This window comes from Perca fluviatilis, chromosome 8 (genome assembly GCF_010015445.1).
Source record: "Perca fluviatilis chromosome 8, GENO_Pfluv_1.0, whole genome shotgun sequence".
NCBI lineage: Eukaryota > Metazoa > Chordata > Actinopteri > Perciformes > Percidae > Perca > Perca fluviatilis.
Genome location: NC_053119.1, coordinates 26,882,750 through 26,900,297, shown reverse-complemented (window position 1 = coordinate 26,900,297; position 17,548 = coordinate 26,882,750). Strand labels below are relative to the sequence as shown.

At 40.6% G+C, this 17,548-nt stretch overlaps 1 protein-coding gene across 7 annotated transcripts in view; it reads left to right on the top strand.

Moving 5' to 3' along the window:
• Positions 1–17,548, top strand: part of abcc8 (ATP-binding cassette, sub-family C (CFTR/MRP), member 8) — a 69,490-nt gene that overhangs the window by 38,078 nt on the left and 13,864 nt on the right. For 5 of the 7 annotated variants that reach the window (XM_039808220.1, XM_039808223.1, XM_039808221.1 and 2 more), the window contains 10 exons: positions 3,772–3,804; positions 6,031–6,069; positions 6,487–6,585; positions 9,074–9,158; positions 9,499–9,579; positions 10,542–10,679; positions 10,926–11,051; positions 15,509–15,605; positions 16,131–16,190; positions 16,952–17,199. In XM_039808220.1, the coding sequence (XP_039664154.1) occupies positions 3,772–3,804; positions 6,031–6,069; positions 6,487–6,585; positions 9,074–9,158; positions 9,499–9,579; positions 10,542–10,679; positions 10,926–11,051; positions 15,509–15,605; positions 16,131–16,190; positions 16,952–17,199 (1,006 nt within the window). The remainder of the gene's footprint in view (positions 1–3,771; positions 3,805–6,030; positions 6,070–6,486; positions 6,586–9,073; positions 9,159–9,498; positions 9,580–10,541; positions 10,680–10,925; positions 11,052–15,508; positions 15,606–16,130; positions 16,191–16,951; positions 17,200–17,548) is intronic. The other 2 variants (XM_039808222.1, XM_039808224.1) reach the window with 1 other exon arrangement.

Below are 17,548 nucleotides of genomic sequence, written 5' to 3'. Positions count from 1 at the left end.
ATTGCTCTCCTCTGATAGGTTTTTGTTTAGTTAAAAAAAAATGGCAATCCACTTATTGGACAGCAGACCAACACAAAGGGAGCATGTTGGAGTCTTTCTGAGAAAGTCCTAATCATGCAGCAGAATGTGAATGGCCAATTAGAAGTTTCAGCAAAACTAAACCTAGTGGATCGAGAAAAACAGAGCACATTTGAAAAAGCTCAGCTGAAACGGAATACTCATATCCCACCCGATGCATTCTGGGAGTCATTAGCCCCTATCTCCTGCATCTGAGTATCTCGTCACCTCCCCAGGATAGCGCCGCTATTGGTCTCCACTTGTCAACAAAGTTTAGTTCCCCCCACTTGATTATCACAGTGTCCCTGGCAGCCACACACACACACACACACACTCAGTCACACACAGTTCCTCCTTCTGTCCCAATGCCAGGGACAAGCTGGCACTGCCTCTGATATTAGATTGGATTGTACACCCTGCCGGGTGCCCAACCCTCTCACTTATCACATGTCCCAGGGAGAGACTAAGGAGCTGTCATTTAGATTTTGCCCTCCTGAAGCATTCAGACACATTAAGATGAGTTTGTCCTTATGTTTTCACTATGTTGTTGTTGTTGTAGTTAATGTGCTGTGTTTTAGTCAGCAACATTTAGAGCTACACATGTATGAAAAGTAGTATCTGTAAAGTAAGGGTCTGTGAGTATGCAACAGATTCGGCACAGATCAAAAACCAGCAAATACAAGTCACTGAGATAAGAAATGCACATAAAGCAAAAGGCAGCATGTGCCTGACAGGAATGAAGAGCATGACTAATGAGAAGAGTGAGCAATCTCGTCACATTTATGAAGATGAGGTCTCATTTACGCGTGTGACGATGATTGGTGGCTCTGAGAGTCAGCTGTAACCGAATAGCTGATGGTGTTAATATCTTCAGCCTGAGCTAACCATGCTCCATGTCTTTATATAATCAGCTTATATGAACTACTTCAGTTACTTGAAAAAGCAGACTCATTAATTAACATTTAGTGTTATTTATGTGTTCTTATCAATCCCACTACTTTTCTTGGCAAGCATTCAAGAGCTAGGTTGATGATCTTCCTTAACGCATGGAGTTGCCCAGTTTTCACAGAATTTCCTTTTTCTGAGCACTGTTGAATTGAAATTGACCTATGGAAACAGCAGTTGACAAAAAACTCTCAGCACAAGGTCAACTATCCGGTCAACTACTGGTTCCCAAGATCAAGAATAAACTTTCAATCTCAAATGGTAATGAGTGTTTAAAGTTTTTTTTGGACCGCTTTCTCGTCAGTGTAGTGCCACATCTTTTCTTTTCTCTGAGCTTAGGGCTGTATCTAACATTGCAGGAAAATGACATAACAATCTATACAATGATAAGGCAGCAGTATGACAACATCATCAGGAACAAGTTGTGCTTCTGCTTTTAGTGTCTATATACTGAAATATGTGCTTGCTTGAGTAGTTTCTGATGAAATACAACCTGTTATTCGATCAAATTACAAGTCATGGAGGGCGGCATGTTTCTTTGGGGGGATGACGTGTTTACCAACACCATATTTTACAAACACAACCTGTCATTTCCATCAGAGGGACCCCCCCTAACCCCACCACTCCTCCTCACCCACCTGCTCCCTTTCGCTCTCGTTGCCCCTCTCCCACTCCAAATATGGCACAGAGCGTGAGGGAGCGTCTGGTATTTCTCTGTTGGTAAAAACTATTTCTATCTAATGTCCAGTCAATTTGTGATTTGTCCTGAGTGGGAAAAATTGCTGCAGCAAGCATAAGATACATTACACATACAACATTACATTTAAACATACATCAGTTGACATACACGTGCCCAGGGTGGCTTACACCTTTTGCACAGTTGAGAAATTATCCCGAGTCGTTAAAGCGCCTCTGTAGCAAGCTTAAGTGTCAAACATAACCCCACGGTGGCTATAAATAATGCAATGAACATGTAATGTTCTCCGTGCAGGTTGGATATCTTGTGTGCAGTGAGGTCGAGAGTCTCAAAACTGGCCAGCAAAGCCAGTTGGATAGCGAGGTTGGGACCTCAAACCTGCTGATGTAATTACCTGAAACACATCAAGTAGCTGACCCCAGCCTGAAACGAGCACTTCATTGTAAAGTACATTGTTTGTAGCTGGGTGTCAGCTATTGGACTGAAAAACACAAAAGCAAGGGAAGAAAAAGCCTTCTTTAAGAGACTAAAATGAATGGGTGTTGACAAATAGGGCCGCATCCTCAGGCGTGGTCATCACAATCAACATGCACCATTACTCCCTGTCATCATTAGGGGAATTACAGTTTTAATTATGGACATTTAAGTTAATTTAGTACAGTTAGAAACTGAGGGAAGTTCCTTAGCCTGGCTTTGATGATTAGATTTGAATTTCTCGCTGCTGATAGAAACTGTCCTGTACGACTCCCTCATGAATTCTCCTCTAACGTGACCTTTCATCCTAAAGGTGTTGATAGACATCAGGGGAAAATAGCCCTCGGTGATTCACTCAGAGATAAAAGCTGTAAGTCATCAACTCCGGCATGATTGCCCTGTTTTTACGATTTCTGCAGGATAAAGACAATCAGCTGTCCATTCAGACTTCAGTGTCTTTTGAGTGTTGTTAGGTGATGAGGTCTGATGAGGTAATTTTCTCGAGGGGCATTTTCATTGGGAGTTGTTAGAAAGTGCACAGTTTATCCCTGATAATTGAAGAAATCTCCATCCCCCTAAAAGAGAGTCACTTTTGAAATGTTGATTTTTTTATGTTGAAAACTCTTCTTCTTAAAAAGTATTAATTTTCCACATTGCCCATATGTGATATTTGTTTTACATGTGACGTTTTAAAATAGTTTTTTTAAGTTGTAAAAAGTTGTGATACCAATTCATGTGGTAGATGAGGTTCACTGTATGAGCCAATGTGGATTATTGGCATCTCCTGTCACATCTGTTCACTTCTGTGTTGTTTAAAAAGATTTATTTCGTTTAACTACATCGCAAACATATTTGTTCTGTTATTTTATAGGTCTTAAATTCCGCTCAACACCTCCGGCCTAGACCTACAACATTCCCTTTTTATTTTATTTTACACAGTCAGTATACACAGCAGTGTTTAACATGTTTTTTGCATGTCAGAGCTTCTTAAATGTCAGTCACCAGTTCACTTCCTAACAGCTGCTGCAGTGAACTGTGAACCTTCTTCAGAGTCACCTTCTCAGAACAAGAGAGGTGTCAAATTGGCAAACCTAAAAATACACCGCAGCTTCTACTGAGCATGTGCAAAGCTCCAAACAGCCAATAAGATCTTAATGAATTTTAGAACTAGGAGTCTGAATGTGAATTGTGTGTGTGTGTGTGTGTGTGTGTGTGTGTGTGTGTGTGTGTGTGTGTGTGTGTGTGTGTGTGTGTGTGTGTGTGTGTGTGTGTGTGTGTGTGTGTGTGTGTGTGTGTGTGTGTGTGTGTACTGTATCTGTGTACACTTTGAGACATTTCATTATTCTAAAAATAAGAGATGAGGACTTTTGATGAGGAACTATTGCAGAATTGTTTGCTACACTTCCACTTATATACAATATATATATATATATATATATATATATATATATATGTATATATATATATATATATATATATATATATATATATATACATACAGTATATGTGTGTGTATATATATATATATATATCTATATATCTATCTATCTATCTATATCATCATATATATCATTATTTTTTTCTTCTATTTTCTGCAGCCTGCCAAACCTGGAGTCTGAGGGAGATGAAAGGTAAGTCAGAGAGTAAATGGGGAAAAAAAGCCCAAGCACCCAAACATCAACCAATGCTATCATATATTTTTAGATCTGCCTTAAATGACCATTTTAAACCTGCATGAAGATCTGAGATTGAGGACAAAAGTTAGTATGAATCAAATACATTCAAAATATTTGTAGCCTTTGTAGCCAAAGTGCAAACGCACTGCAGTACACTATTTTTGATGAGAGAAAGAAAGACATTTGATTTAGCTGTTGTACATGACCAATAGTGGAGTGGAGACTGTAAATCCCTTTTATAAATACAGCTCTGTTGACATTTCATAATTGTCACTGGTTTAGCTAATGCAAATGGTGTTTTAGCACACACACACACAATGGTTAATGGGTGGCATCCATGTCGGCCTGTGTTTGCCAACAGTAAGTCAACAGAGCATTTGACGGCGTCTTATCATTGGCTATTTCTGTCTAACCGGACATTGACAAAATAGGAAACTTTTAGCTCTGTAAGTCTATTGATAGTGTTATGCTTTACGTGTGAGTGTCTAATCGTCTGATGAATAACAGTATAGGATATTATGTTGTGTTTTTTTTATAGTCTGGGCTCAGTGAAAAAAAGACTGAGAGTGTAATGTGCAGTGTAAACAAAATACAGAATTTGTAAGTACCTCACCCCATGAACAATATCATGTTACTTGGAATGATCATTTTCATTTTTTCACCCAAATCATTTCAGAGCTCAGATTGTATATAGAAAAGCACTCAGGGTTAGATTTGGTCATAAAACAATATATAGAAATCATACTTCCAAATATATACCCAGTACACAAAACAAAACAATAACTAGCATGAAACACAATCAAGATATAATAAATCTGAAGCATGACAATTTAAAACTTAACATAATATATCATATTTTTATAGTGGTGTTGGCCACATTAGACTTTCAGGGCTACATAACACTAAAAGGAAAAGCCTACTCCCTTGCTGTAGGTAGGATTGCGAAGATCCAGGACTTAGCCAAAAAATTTGAACATCAACAACTTCTCAGTCCCTCCCCCTTTCTGCTATAGCCCAAAACGGTCTCCTAAGCCCCTCCCCCACAAGGGAGAATGAATGCGTGTGCACGAGCAGTGATTGACACGGCACTAGTCCGCGGCCCGACTGATTGGTGCATCTGAACAGGTAGTGATGGATTTTTGCAAATCGCACTACAGGCTGTAGGTGGTGCCAGAGGAGCCGGATCTTTTTTTTAAATTACCTGTTCATGTAGTTCTACTGGAACATAGGGTCAGAAAGTTAGTGTTATAAGTCTTACCTACTGCACCTATTAAATAATTTCTAACTATGTGTTGTTTGTCACTAAAGTTATCAAATTCGTCATCCAGAGTATTCATCATCTAAGTAATTGCAGTTGAGAAAACAAATCCCCAGCTAACTGGAAATTTTACTGGGGACTTTAGTATTTTTAGCTCACCCTGTCTCTGCTCTGCGACTGTTGATTGCGAGATAAGTATAATCTTCGGAAAAGATAAGGGACAATGCTGCCTAGTCAGGAAGGAAGGATGGGACGTAGTCTGTGTGTCACTTCATTCAATCTTCTTATTTCCCCGGAAAGTCACATCAGTCTTTTTTTTTTATTTGATAATTCTGGAACACATTCTGATGCCAGAAATACAGTTGCACAAGTTTAGTGTATGTACAGTGTTTAAGCAAGTGCACACAAATCATTCTTTTCTCACCTTGAACACCCTGCCTTTACAGTCATAGTGCAGCTTACAGAGAGAGACATACGCTAGATGAACAGGATACCAGCGAACAGCAACAAACATCCCGTCAGCCACAGACCCCGTGTTGACGTACTAATCTCAGTCAGAGGAATCAGATCCTCTGAGAACTGAATGAGTCAGAGTCCAAACGGGTTGATTTCCATATCAGCAAATTACAGGAAGAAAAATGGGGAGGGGGCGTTATTTTTAGGAAGGACAAGATCTCAGCTAATGATAGATGTGTTCATGTAGGGCAGTGGATGGTTGGCCTGCTGTTTGGTCTGCTGAGCAGTGAAATGATTGCCATAGTGCGGGAAGCGTACATGGGTTAGTGTGTGTGTGTGTGTGTGTGTGTGTTTGTTTTCTGTTAATCATTACAGGATAAAAGTGGAGCCGATAATCTATTTATCTCAAAGGGGACAGCATGGCTTATTTCATGTTTTGGTGTGTGTGTTTGATATTTTCTCTGCAGTCCCACGGACAGAGATGCAGCAGGTGACGGAGAAATCAGGTGAGCTCAGACAACAACATGCCACACACCACGCAGTCTCCATGGAGACGCATCATGATTATCCACATAGGAGAACAGCAGTTATCATGTTTTATCTAGAAATCCACCGAAGATAATACAGAATCAGATATTCCCTCTACTCACACACTTACCCCCGACCCTCAGCTGCATACTGACTACACAAATACGCCACAGTCTCTAATGATCTCTGGACCAGGACCAGGTTATGGACTGGAGTTTTTATAATGCATCACCAGCTATTAAAGGTTGAGGAGGTTCCCTGTGGTCCAGAGGTCAAACAGTTTCCTAACCGTAACCCGTGTGTGAAACTTCATTAAGAAGTCAAATTTGAACATATTTAGAGAACAGATCATTGATTGTTTGACACTTCTCTATGTGTATATAAACCTCTGGTAGGAAGAGAGGCGCTGTGGCCTACGCTTCCCAGAAGCCCTGGCTGTTGAATGCGACACTGGTGGAGAACATTACCTTTGAGATGCCCATGATCAAACCGAGGTAAGACCTTATACCTGCACCAAACCCAAATGGTGGTATGAGAGGTTATGTCTGTTCAAACCGTGCTGAACTCCTCCACGGCTGCTGCTGTTGGATAGGGCGATAGGAGTGTGCTGCACACTGCAAGTACTGGAAACAGATGTGACTTACCAGAGATTTTATGATTTTATTAGACAGTCAACAGTAAAGAGATGACAAGAAATTGGAGGCCAAAGATGGGAAACGACAGACATCACTGGTCCCAGTTGGCACTGTAAACCCTGAGGCCACCAGGGCACAACAACCACAAATACATTTAATTTATTATGCACAAACAAAATTGGCAAGTTGCTAATGAAGGACTGCAGAAAGAGTAGCAAACACACATTTCAGCTAAGTTTTTTCATCAATGCTGAAAAAGAGCTGCACACACACCTATTCTTGAATGTTCCTTGAAAGGATAACAAACGGCAGGTCAAATTGGTTCAAACGGGTTCCATTTGGTCTACTCTCATTTATACAGTATTAATGTGGTAAACTAAATATTAAAAACACCTCTTACTATACAGTCCAACAGCACCACAAACCACAGCCTCCAAAATGACCATAAAGTTGAATCAGCCCCTCTTTGAAAATGTTTCCACAAAAACTGACATTATAACCTCTATGAATGACGGATTTATTGGCCGACTGATGTATAAGCCTGCATTAGTTTTCACTAGGTGTACCTGATAAACTGACAGCTGAGTGTATTAGTTAGTTCATCGGTCAAGGTTGCATTCCAACGTTCGGTTTTCAATGCAAACTCTTTTGTTTTAATCTTTTTAGTTTGTGGATGTGCTTCACATTGAACACAACTTTATAGACTGTACTCTTTTATTAGTAACCACTAATAAGATGTCTTCCTTACATTAACAACTGAACATTATGTTGCTTCAGTGCTGTCAGTGTGGAACCCATAATCTGTCTAAGGACATTCTCATTTAAAATGACATTCAGAGTTGTTCATTATAATGGATTAATCAGTGTGTTGTCAGGCCAAGCTGTTAGGCTAAAATAGAGCCAATAACCTTTCTGCTCCCTGAGGCCACTGTGGTAAATTGGATGTATTGATGCCTGATTGAGTCAACAGTTTCAATCCAGTATAAAAAAGCCAGAGCTTGACTTCCCAAATAACTTTTTTTGACACAAAGACACCTCGAGCCAGACCAATCTTGGCAGAAGGTGTCTTTTGGCTGTGCAACTTCTACGGTTTCACTCACTCCTGGCTCAACAACATAATGCTGTTTTTAGCCTGCATGAGCACAATCCAAAATACACACACACACACATTGTCTTTTACTTACACACAAACTCAATTGCACACACTCATCATTTTCATCCACACAACAAATGGTCTTTTCTAAAAAAGTCAGTTGCTTCGATTTATGGTTGTGGCTAGGCTTTTTCTAGGTCTAATGGACTCTTTTTTTTTCTTCTTTTTTTTTAAACATCAGAAGGACAGCTGTGGTTTGTTGCTGTTGAAATGTTTGCCAAACCTGCATTGCCTCTCCTTGCTGTCTCCTCTGTCTTTCTCGAGCCGTACTATACAGTTGACACAATATTTTTCCACTAACTTGTCCTTTTTCCAGTGCAGGTTTGGGCTTCTTGTCCTGCTTAAGACATTCATATAGCCATGCATCTGGCAGAGTAACTGCTCAGACAGTGTGCTGCAAGAGATTTGACTGGTTCTTATATTATATAACACTGTGGATTAATAAATCAATGAACCATTGTGAATTGTTAGATTCCGACTATAACCTACTGGTGAGGGCACATTCAGTTCATTAATATTAATCAACCACTTCTGGCCTGTCAACCCATATTTGTAGATCCCATTATTCTCAAAGCTTCAACAATTAGAAAAATGTCAACCTGTCATGTTGTGCGGCGTCGTTTCTATTGTACTTTCAAGACCATGTGGGTAGCTCTAAATGGATAATATAAAAATGACGATACATCGTAATGAATAACATTCCATTCATTGAAATCTGAACTCTTATGCAGCCCTGAACTGTGTCCCCAGTCTCTGTGCTCTCTGATTCTGCCTTTCATCTCTTCATTCTGTCTGTCTGTTCAAGCGAGTCTGATTCAGCGCTCAGGGCAAAATCTTCCAAGTTAGGGCACATAGGCTGCTGAAACTCATTTCTTTATTTCATTTTCAGTGTTCATGGCTCAGTTCAGACTTTTATTGGGTTGTGTTATGCATACATAACAGCTTAAGTTGTGTAGATAGATAAAGATGCCTAAAATTTCCCTCAGGATGAATAAAGTATCTATCTATCTATCTATCTATCTATCTATCTATCTATCTATCTATCTATCTATCTATCTATCTATTCTAATTCATTTACTGTCTAGATTATTAGCCAATAAGTTAATATTGAGCAGACCCATAGTTTCCTTCTGGCTGGTATTAGCGGCTGCTCTCTGTCCTCATCTGTATTCTGTCTCTGTTTGTGCCTGCCAGGTACAACGCTGTCATCGAGGCCTGCTCTCTCCAGCCTGACATCGACATCCTTCCACAAGGGGACCAGACAGAGATCGGGGAGCGGGTCAGTATGACAGTAAAATATACGATTGTCTTTGAATTCCTCTGTCTTTTTTATTTTTCAGATCTGGCCATAGCTCCCACTGTGGCTCACTGTACTGCAGAATAATTTGTCATCATTACTGTGCAGCCAGGATTTAATGTTTGTGCGAAGGGAGTTGGACTGACCTTGTTCAGCCAAAGCAATGTCATGTTGGATTTCTTCATGCACCAGTAATGTGGGAAATAAACCATGATCTCCTTTGTTACTCTGGGGGCAAGTGCCACACACGTATCGATGTAATCATGTTGTTCATCCCTCTTTGTAGTACAACATTGTAAAGTTTTTTTTCCCTCTGGTGCAGGGTATCATCCTGTCAGGGGGACAGAAACAGCGTATCAGCGTCGCCAGAGCCTTGTACCAACAGACCCACGTGGTCTTTCTGGTGAGTCCTCTTCTTCACTCACGCATCTTCCGATCCGAAGAATGATTTCAGTTGTTGCACTGCACCTTTTAATTAACCCTGTTAGCAGGTATCTATCGGTATTTACAGTGAAACGTTGTTTCTGAAGCTTTACTTGAAGACTCAGATGTGATTCTATTTCTGATGCCTTTCTACGTGACAAAAATAGCAACACACTCTCTTAAGCTCAGCTGTGGGGCTGAGAAGCTCAATGCAACTTTCAACTGACAGTTTGAAAATGTCAGTTCCTGGTGGATTTTACTGCCTGTCAGTTGATAATCACGTTGCAATACATGTTTGTAACTAGGACTTCAATATCCTTGAATCTGCAGATTAGTGGTTGGTTTAGTCTATGACATGTTAAAAAATACATTCTCAGAGCCCACAGTATTGTTGTCAGTTTGCTTGTTTTGTCTGACTAAAGTCTAAAGCAGTAAGATATTCAATTTACTTTCAAATATGACAAAGAAAAACCGCAAATCCTCACATTAAAAAAGAAAGTTGGAATTTGGGGCATTTTTGCTTGAAAAATGACTGAAAGGTGGCCATGTTAGCTCAGTTGGTAGAGCGGGCGCACATATACAGAGGTTCATGCCTCGACGCAGAAGGTCAAGGGTTCGAGTCTGACCTGGGACGATTTCCTGCCTGTCTTCCCTCTCTCTCTCTCTCTCTCTCCCCCTTTCATTGCTTTCCTATCATTAAAGGTGGAAAAATGCCCAAAAAATTATAAAATAAAATAAAAAATGACTGAAACAATCAATCAAAGTTGTATTTCTGTGCATCAATCAAACCACTGTCAGTCAAATCTAATTAAACCACACCCACACAGTGCACAGGAGTTCTTGATAAATAACAACTAAGAAAGTTTATTTCTAAACTTTAACTTTGACTGCTAAATATTCCTGCTAAATACTTATTAATGTCTGCTGATGTATTTTTTTTAGGATGACCCATTCTCTGCTTTAGACATCCATCTGAGTGACCATCTGATGCAGGACGGTCTGCTCAAGCTCCTGAGAGAGGAGAAGAGGACGGTGGTGTTGGTCACACACAAACTTCAGTATCTACCACACGCAGACTGGGTGTGTGTGTGTGTGTGTGTGTGTGTGTGTGTGTGTGTAGCTATATTTACAGCCATTATCTTAACCAACTAGATAAACTGTAGATTAACAGAGCCTTTTACTCTTTAAAATGCACAGTAATTGATAAGATTGTCCATTTGTGATGCTGTTATATGAGTGCATGAAGATTGATTTCTGGTGTCATCTTGTACTAAAGATTGCATTTCTTCTTCTCTACTTTTGTGTGTATGTGTTGTTTTTTATTAGATCATTGCCATGAAAGATGGCACTATCCAGACTGAAGGGACTCTGAAGGACATCCAGAACTCTGAGCCTGAACTCTTTGAGCAGTGGAAAACGCTGATGCACAGACAGGACCAGGAGTTTGAGACGGTGATTAACACTAGAACCGCCAAAGCCCACGCCATTTAACGTTAAAAAACGTCAAAAATTCTAATCGTACTGAAATTCGAAAAATGAACACTTGCAGACAAGACGACAGATAGGCCTACGTTGGCTGCTTCTGATCTAACGTTGCAGGACCTTATGGTGGTGCAATGATACACCAATCGAACAATGAGCATTAAACCACAGCGTGGCAGATAGTGCGGATAGAATGAGCTTTCTCTCCTGGAAGTATGGACATTGTAAAATGATAATGAAGGAGGCAGTTTATCATTTAGTCTTCTTTACACATTTTAAACATTTTTTTTTCTTTTACCATTTACATTCACTATTGTTTACGAAAGTATCGGCCCCTTGAACTTTTCGACCTTTTGCCACATTTCAGGCTTCAAACATAAAGATATAAAACTGTAATTTTGTGTGACGTCAACAACAAGTGGGACACAATAATGAAGTGGAACGAAATTTATTGTAGATATTTCAAACTTTTTAAGAAATAAAAACTGAAAAATTGGCGTGCAAAATTATTCAGCCCCTTTACTTTCAGTGCGGCAAACTCTCTCCAGAAGTTCAGTGAGGATCTCTGAATAATCCAATGTTGACCTAAATGACTAATGATGATAAATAGAATCCAGCTGTGTGTAATCAAGTCCTCGTTATAAATGCACCTCCTCTGTGATAGTCTCAGAGGTCCGTTTTAAAGCGCAGAGAGCATAATGAAGAACAAGGAACACACCAGGCAGGTCCGGAGATATGTTGTTTTAGAAGTTTAAAGCCGGATTTGGATACAAAAAGATTTCCCAAGCTTTAAACATCCCAAGGAGCACTGCAGTGCGCGATAATATTGAAATGGAAGGAGTGTCAGACCATTGCAAATCTACGACCCGGCCGTCCCTCTAAACTTTCAGCTCATACAATGAGAAGACTGATCAGAGATGCAGCCAAGAGCCCCATGATCACTCTGGATGAACTGCAGAGATCTACAGCTGAGGTGGGAGACTCTGTCCATAGGACAACAATCAGTCGTATACTGCCCAAATCTGGCCTTTATGGAAGAGTGGCAAGAAGAAAGCCATTTCTTAAAGATATGCATAAAAAGTGTCGTGGGAAAGTTTGCCACAAGCCACCTGGGAGACACACCAAACGTGGAAGAAGGTGCTCTGGTCAGATGAAACCAAAATCGAACTTTTTGGCAACAATGAAAAACGTTATGTTTGGCGTAAAAGCAACACAGCTCATCACCTTGAACACACCATCCCCACTGTCAAACATGGTGGTGGCAGCATCATGGTTTGGGCCTGCTTTTCTTCAGCATGGACAGGGAAGATGGTTAAAATTGATGGGAAGATGGATGGAGCCAAATACAGGACCATTCTGGAAGAAAACCTGATGGAGTCTCGCAAAAGACCTGAGACTGGGACGGAGATTTGTCTTCCAACAAGACAATGATCCAAAACATAAAGCAAAATCTACAATGGAATGGTTCACAAATAAACATATCCAGGTGTTAGAATGGCCAAGTCAAAGTCCAGACCTGAATCCAATCGGGAATCTGTGGAAAGAACTGAAAACTGCTGTTCACAAACGCTCTCCATCCAACCTCACTGAGCTCGAGCTGTTTTGCAAGGAGGAATGGGCACAAATGTCAGTCTCGATGTGCAAAACTGATAGAGACATACCCCAAGCGACTTACAGCTGTAATCGCAGCAAAAGGTGGCGGCTACAAAGTATTAACTGAAGGGGGCTGAATAATTTTGCACACCCAATTTTTCAGTTTTTGATTTGTTAAAAGGGTTTGAAATATCCAATAAATTTCGTCTACTTTCATTATTGTGTCCCACTTGTTGTTGATTCTTCACAAAAATTACAGTTTTATATCTTTATGTTTGAAGCCTGAAATGGGGCGGCAAAAGTCCAGAAGTAGGGGCGGCGGAATACCTTTCAAGGCGCAGCTGTATATCACAGTTGTAGCGCAGGCGCATTCTCACTACCGCATATGACAGACATTACTTTTCGCGTGTCAAAATTAAAGACAAAAATGTAGTGATGAGTTCTCAATTATGTACAGGTGTAAAGAACCTATCCACATCGAAGAGTAGCAATTCATATCTTATGAAGCACCTGAAGCAACACGCTTTGACAAAGCTAGAAGCGAAAGACCCCAGCCCTACGGATGCTGAAGGTGCCACTCCATGCAATCTAGAGGATGGATACCCGAACCAAACCCGTCGGGACCCGACGGCTGGGCCGGGTTCGGAGTCGGACAGATATTAGAAATGATGCTCGGGTTCGGGTCGGGCTCGGTCACATCAGCGCGATAAGGCATTGAACATTTTTAATTTAAAAAAGCTTATTATGTAGGTGCGCGCCTGTGTTAACGTGCGCTAGTTGCCCCGTGTGCGCTGATGCGCTCATCTGTTGACATTTCTGAATGCCTTCCTACAGTTGCTTAATAAAAGTGGGCTTTCCACACAAACAAACGTTTGTCAAATTAGTTACTGCTCTGTCGGACGCGGGCCGGGCTCGGACAGACAAATGTGGCCGATCCGCACTCTAATGCAAACAACCAAAGCTAGATTTTACACGGACTGCAGTGCAGCCAATAAGCCAGGCAGAGCTGAATAAATTGATTGCTGGGTATACTGTAGGTCAATCACTTTTATACCATTGGGCCTAATGTGGTAAAAAAAACACTGTTAAATGACTGAGACAGTTATTTAATTTCAAGTATTAAAAGGGACTTTTAGCCTAGGCCCTACTGCTTGATTTGAAGGCCTGTTGCCCATTGATTACAATAAATAGGTCAAAAAATTATGCTTATTGTGTTTGACTGTTCAGTACTGTTCATATTTACATTTAAAAAGCACAAATAAAAGTAACTTAAAAGTCACTTTCCCTAGTAACTAATTACTTTTGATATACAGTAATTGGTAAAGTAATTCAATTACTTTTAAAAGAAGTAACTAGTAACTGTAACTAAACACTAATTTTCAGTAACTTGCCCAACACTGTTTAAGACTATTCTGCACATGCCTATATTGTCATAATGATAGAATAATGTTTAGAAAACCAAATAGAGGGTGTTTTAGTGTTGTTTTCCACGAAAACACACCCCTTTAGTTGCCAGGAGGAGCGCTGATGTGTCCCGGGATGGATGGATATAGATATATATATATATATATATATATATATATATATATATATATATATGTATGTGTGCTGGGCCACGCTACATCCTGTAACGCCCTGCAGCGCCCTGATATGACATGAACTACTACGACTACCATTTGAAGTCACTGTTCCATTATTAATGTGACTACTATCGCCACTGTTCATCATATCCCCAACCGGCCCGTCAGACACCGCCTACCAAGAGCCTGGGTCTGTCCCAGGTTTCTTCCCAAGAGGGAGGGCTTGCTCTTGAGGGAATTACTGTAATTGCTGGAATTGTTGGGGCTTTGTAAATTATAGAATGTGGTCTAGACCTACTCTATCTGTAAAGTGTCTCGAGATAACTCGTTATCTTGTTAACTTGTTATGATTTGATACTATAAATAAAATTGAATTGAATATATATATATATATATATATATATATATATATATATATACACACACACACACACACACATGGAAGATGTGTGCGGTATATGCTTTGATTACATCAGGAATGTCATTTATGTAAGGCCAAAAAAATACTGATGTTTCTGAATTGTATTATAACTGAAAAACGCACTGCACACGGGAGACATAGAGAGATTAATGCTGAGGGGGATTTATTGTTCTTTCATTTGACAGAATGTAATCATGTAATCATTTGCACACTTGATTGTGATTATATATAGCATTTATTTTATTGCCAAAATAAGACGGCTGAAATTGATTGCAACGGTTTACGCCGCTTACAACTCAACACAGCATCAGAGAGAACCAAATAGATGTGTTTGCAAGAGTTGCTCACAGAAACCTCTGAGGTTTTATGTTGACGGAACTAAACTGAGCATCACAGCACCCTGAAAATACCCTTTCTAAAAATAGCCTTTTAAAATACCACATTTTACACAGCTAAGAGTATACCAGTTTTGTGTTGGTTTAAGGTGTTCAATAAGCTATCTGGCTGCGTATGTGTGTGTGTCCTTGCTCTTTAGAGATGGAAACGTTGGCTCAGCCTGTATGGGTCTTGGGCGTCGGGTTTAGAGGAAATAGTACCCCTAACCCTACCCCTCTGGCAGATCCAGAGGTTAAAGACTGGACATTCAAAGCGCTGATGAATCCATAACGACTTTGAATCTTTGCTTTTCGTTTGTAGATTCGAAAGAGATGCAAACAATCCAGTGCTGCTTGGAATGACAATTTGATCACCTGGATGTTTGCTTAATGTCTCCTCAGATTATAGTCTTTAGTATTCTGGAGAGGATCACGTGTTTATCTTTATCTCTCCTCCAGGAGACGGAGGCGGCGAGTATGACAGATCTGGAGAGGAAAAACCTGCGGAGGGCCATGTACTCCAGAGACGCCGCCAGGACTGAAGAGGAAGAGGAAGGTGAGGGGTCTCAGGAACCAACAGCTTGATCACGTGATGTATGACTGCAGTCAGTCCTTTACCGATATAATATAGTGTGTGTGATTACTGATAATAATGAATATCATTTCCCTTCCCCTGTTGTGTCTATTTGCTGAGGAGCAGCACCTCTTACATTACATTTAAGCGTAAGCTCATCAGCTTCTTTTGAATGCTAACACCTGCTGCAATGTCTGCAATTATTTGAATGACTACAAATCCCCTGTTCTTTATTTATTCTACCCTGTGTATATGAAAACAAACATAGCATGGGTGTTAAATGCTCCAGACTTTCTTCTGGGTCTGGTGTCTCATGTCTTGGCTTCTCTTTAGACTTTCTCAGCAACCAGATATGACACCCACCTTCTCTCTAGCAGCCTCCTGCTAGACACATCTGATCCTTAACATTTATGTGGCTCTGCTGTTGAATGTGCCCCTTTGGTGGGAGGTGCTAAGGTGCAGTAGCTGTACTCTTTATCTGTGTCCTGTGTTGTCTCCCATGTGCTGGTGGCACCCCTGAGTGGACTTGTGAAATGGCTCCAGCTGCCCTTCTGTTTGATCGAGCAGGTGTGGCCAGAACAGCATGGACTGAAAAAAAGAAAAGTAGTTTGAAGCATTGTGACGCTGCAAGCAACTCCCAGCCATGTACGCTTCTGCCACCATGTTAGAATCTCATCATCCATCATTTTCTTTTTCACCAAACATTTGTCCCTACTGCTTCTCAAAACCTAGTTAATGCCAGCATGATTGCACAGTAGATGGTGGTAGCAGTAGGCTTATTCATTCATTCATTCATTCATTTATTTATTTATTCATTCATTCATTTAGTCAGTCTTTCCTTTCTCTACTCTCCTGCTTCCTCTCTGCCACCGGCTTGTAGACTCCCCCATGCAGCCTCCAAAGCTTGCTGCATGATGTGATGTGATATATTTACATCAGGGGTGGGGAGGACGCAGGAGGACGTTAACATTAGCTTCTCAGCCACAGTCAGTGTGTCATGGCTGCTCCTGTGCCCCTGAAAAACACGCCATTCGTGGGAATGAGCATTTGCTTGGTGTTGAAGAACATGAATATACGTATATGCAGTAGCCTGTAGCAGACTTTCTCTGTGGTTTCTCCTCTGCTTTGGCCCTCTTTCTCTGTTATTTATTCTCTGCTCTTCCAGTCCTGTGTCAGAAAAAGTACAGAGAGAGAAAACCAGATAATTTAATATCTGGGAAGAAGGAGGAATGTCAGAAATGTCAGAGAGCATATGAGCCATGAGTCACAGCAGAGGAGACCACAGTTAAACACAGACATGATGTTTTCTGTAAAATCTGTATTCCCAGAGGAATCCCTGGAGAGTGACGATGACGACGACCTGTCGCAGGTTATGCGTCAGCGTGCCACCATCCCCTGGCGCTCCTGCGGCACCTACCTGTCCTCCGCCGGGGTCCTCCTGCTCATCCTGCTCTTCCTGTCACAGCTGCTCAAACACTCCCTCATGGTCGCCATCGACTACTGGCTGGCACACTGGACGTCACATGTCATCGCGGCCAAGGTGGTAACAACAGCTCGGAACTGTACCGTCGTTCAGGTGAGAGGCTGATTGGCATTGGTTTTGATTGAGATGTGATTGTTGTTAACTGGCCAAATCGGGTTTTTTTTGTTTATTTTTGTGTTAATCAGCAGTTTTTAGAGTAATAAAGTCCTTTCTCTTGCTTGATTGTCACTGCCTATAAGGACTTAAATCAATCGTTTAAGTCATTTTAAAAAAAAAAAGCCACACATTCTCTAGTTGCTTCTCAATACGGATTTACTGCTTTTTTTCCTCTGTGCCTTATCTGACGGATTAGTAAAGATAAAAAAAAAACAAAGCTTTCCAACACAAGTATGAATTTCTTTCTCAAATATTTGCATTTTTTGTAAAATATTGGATAGTTTTG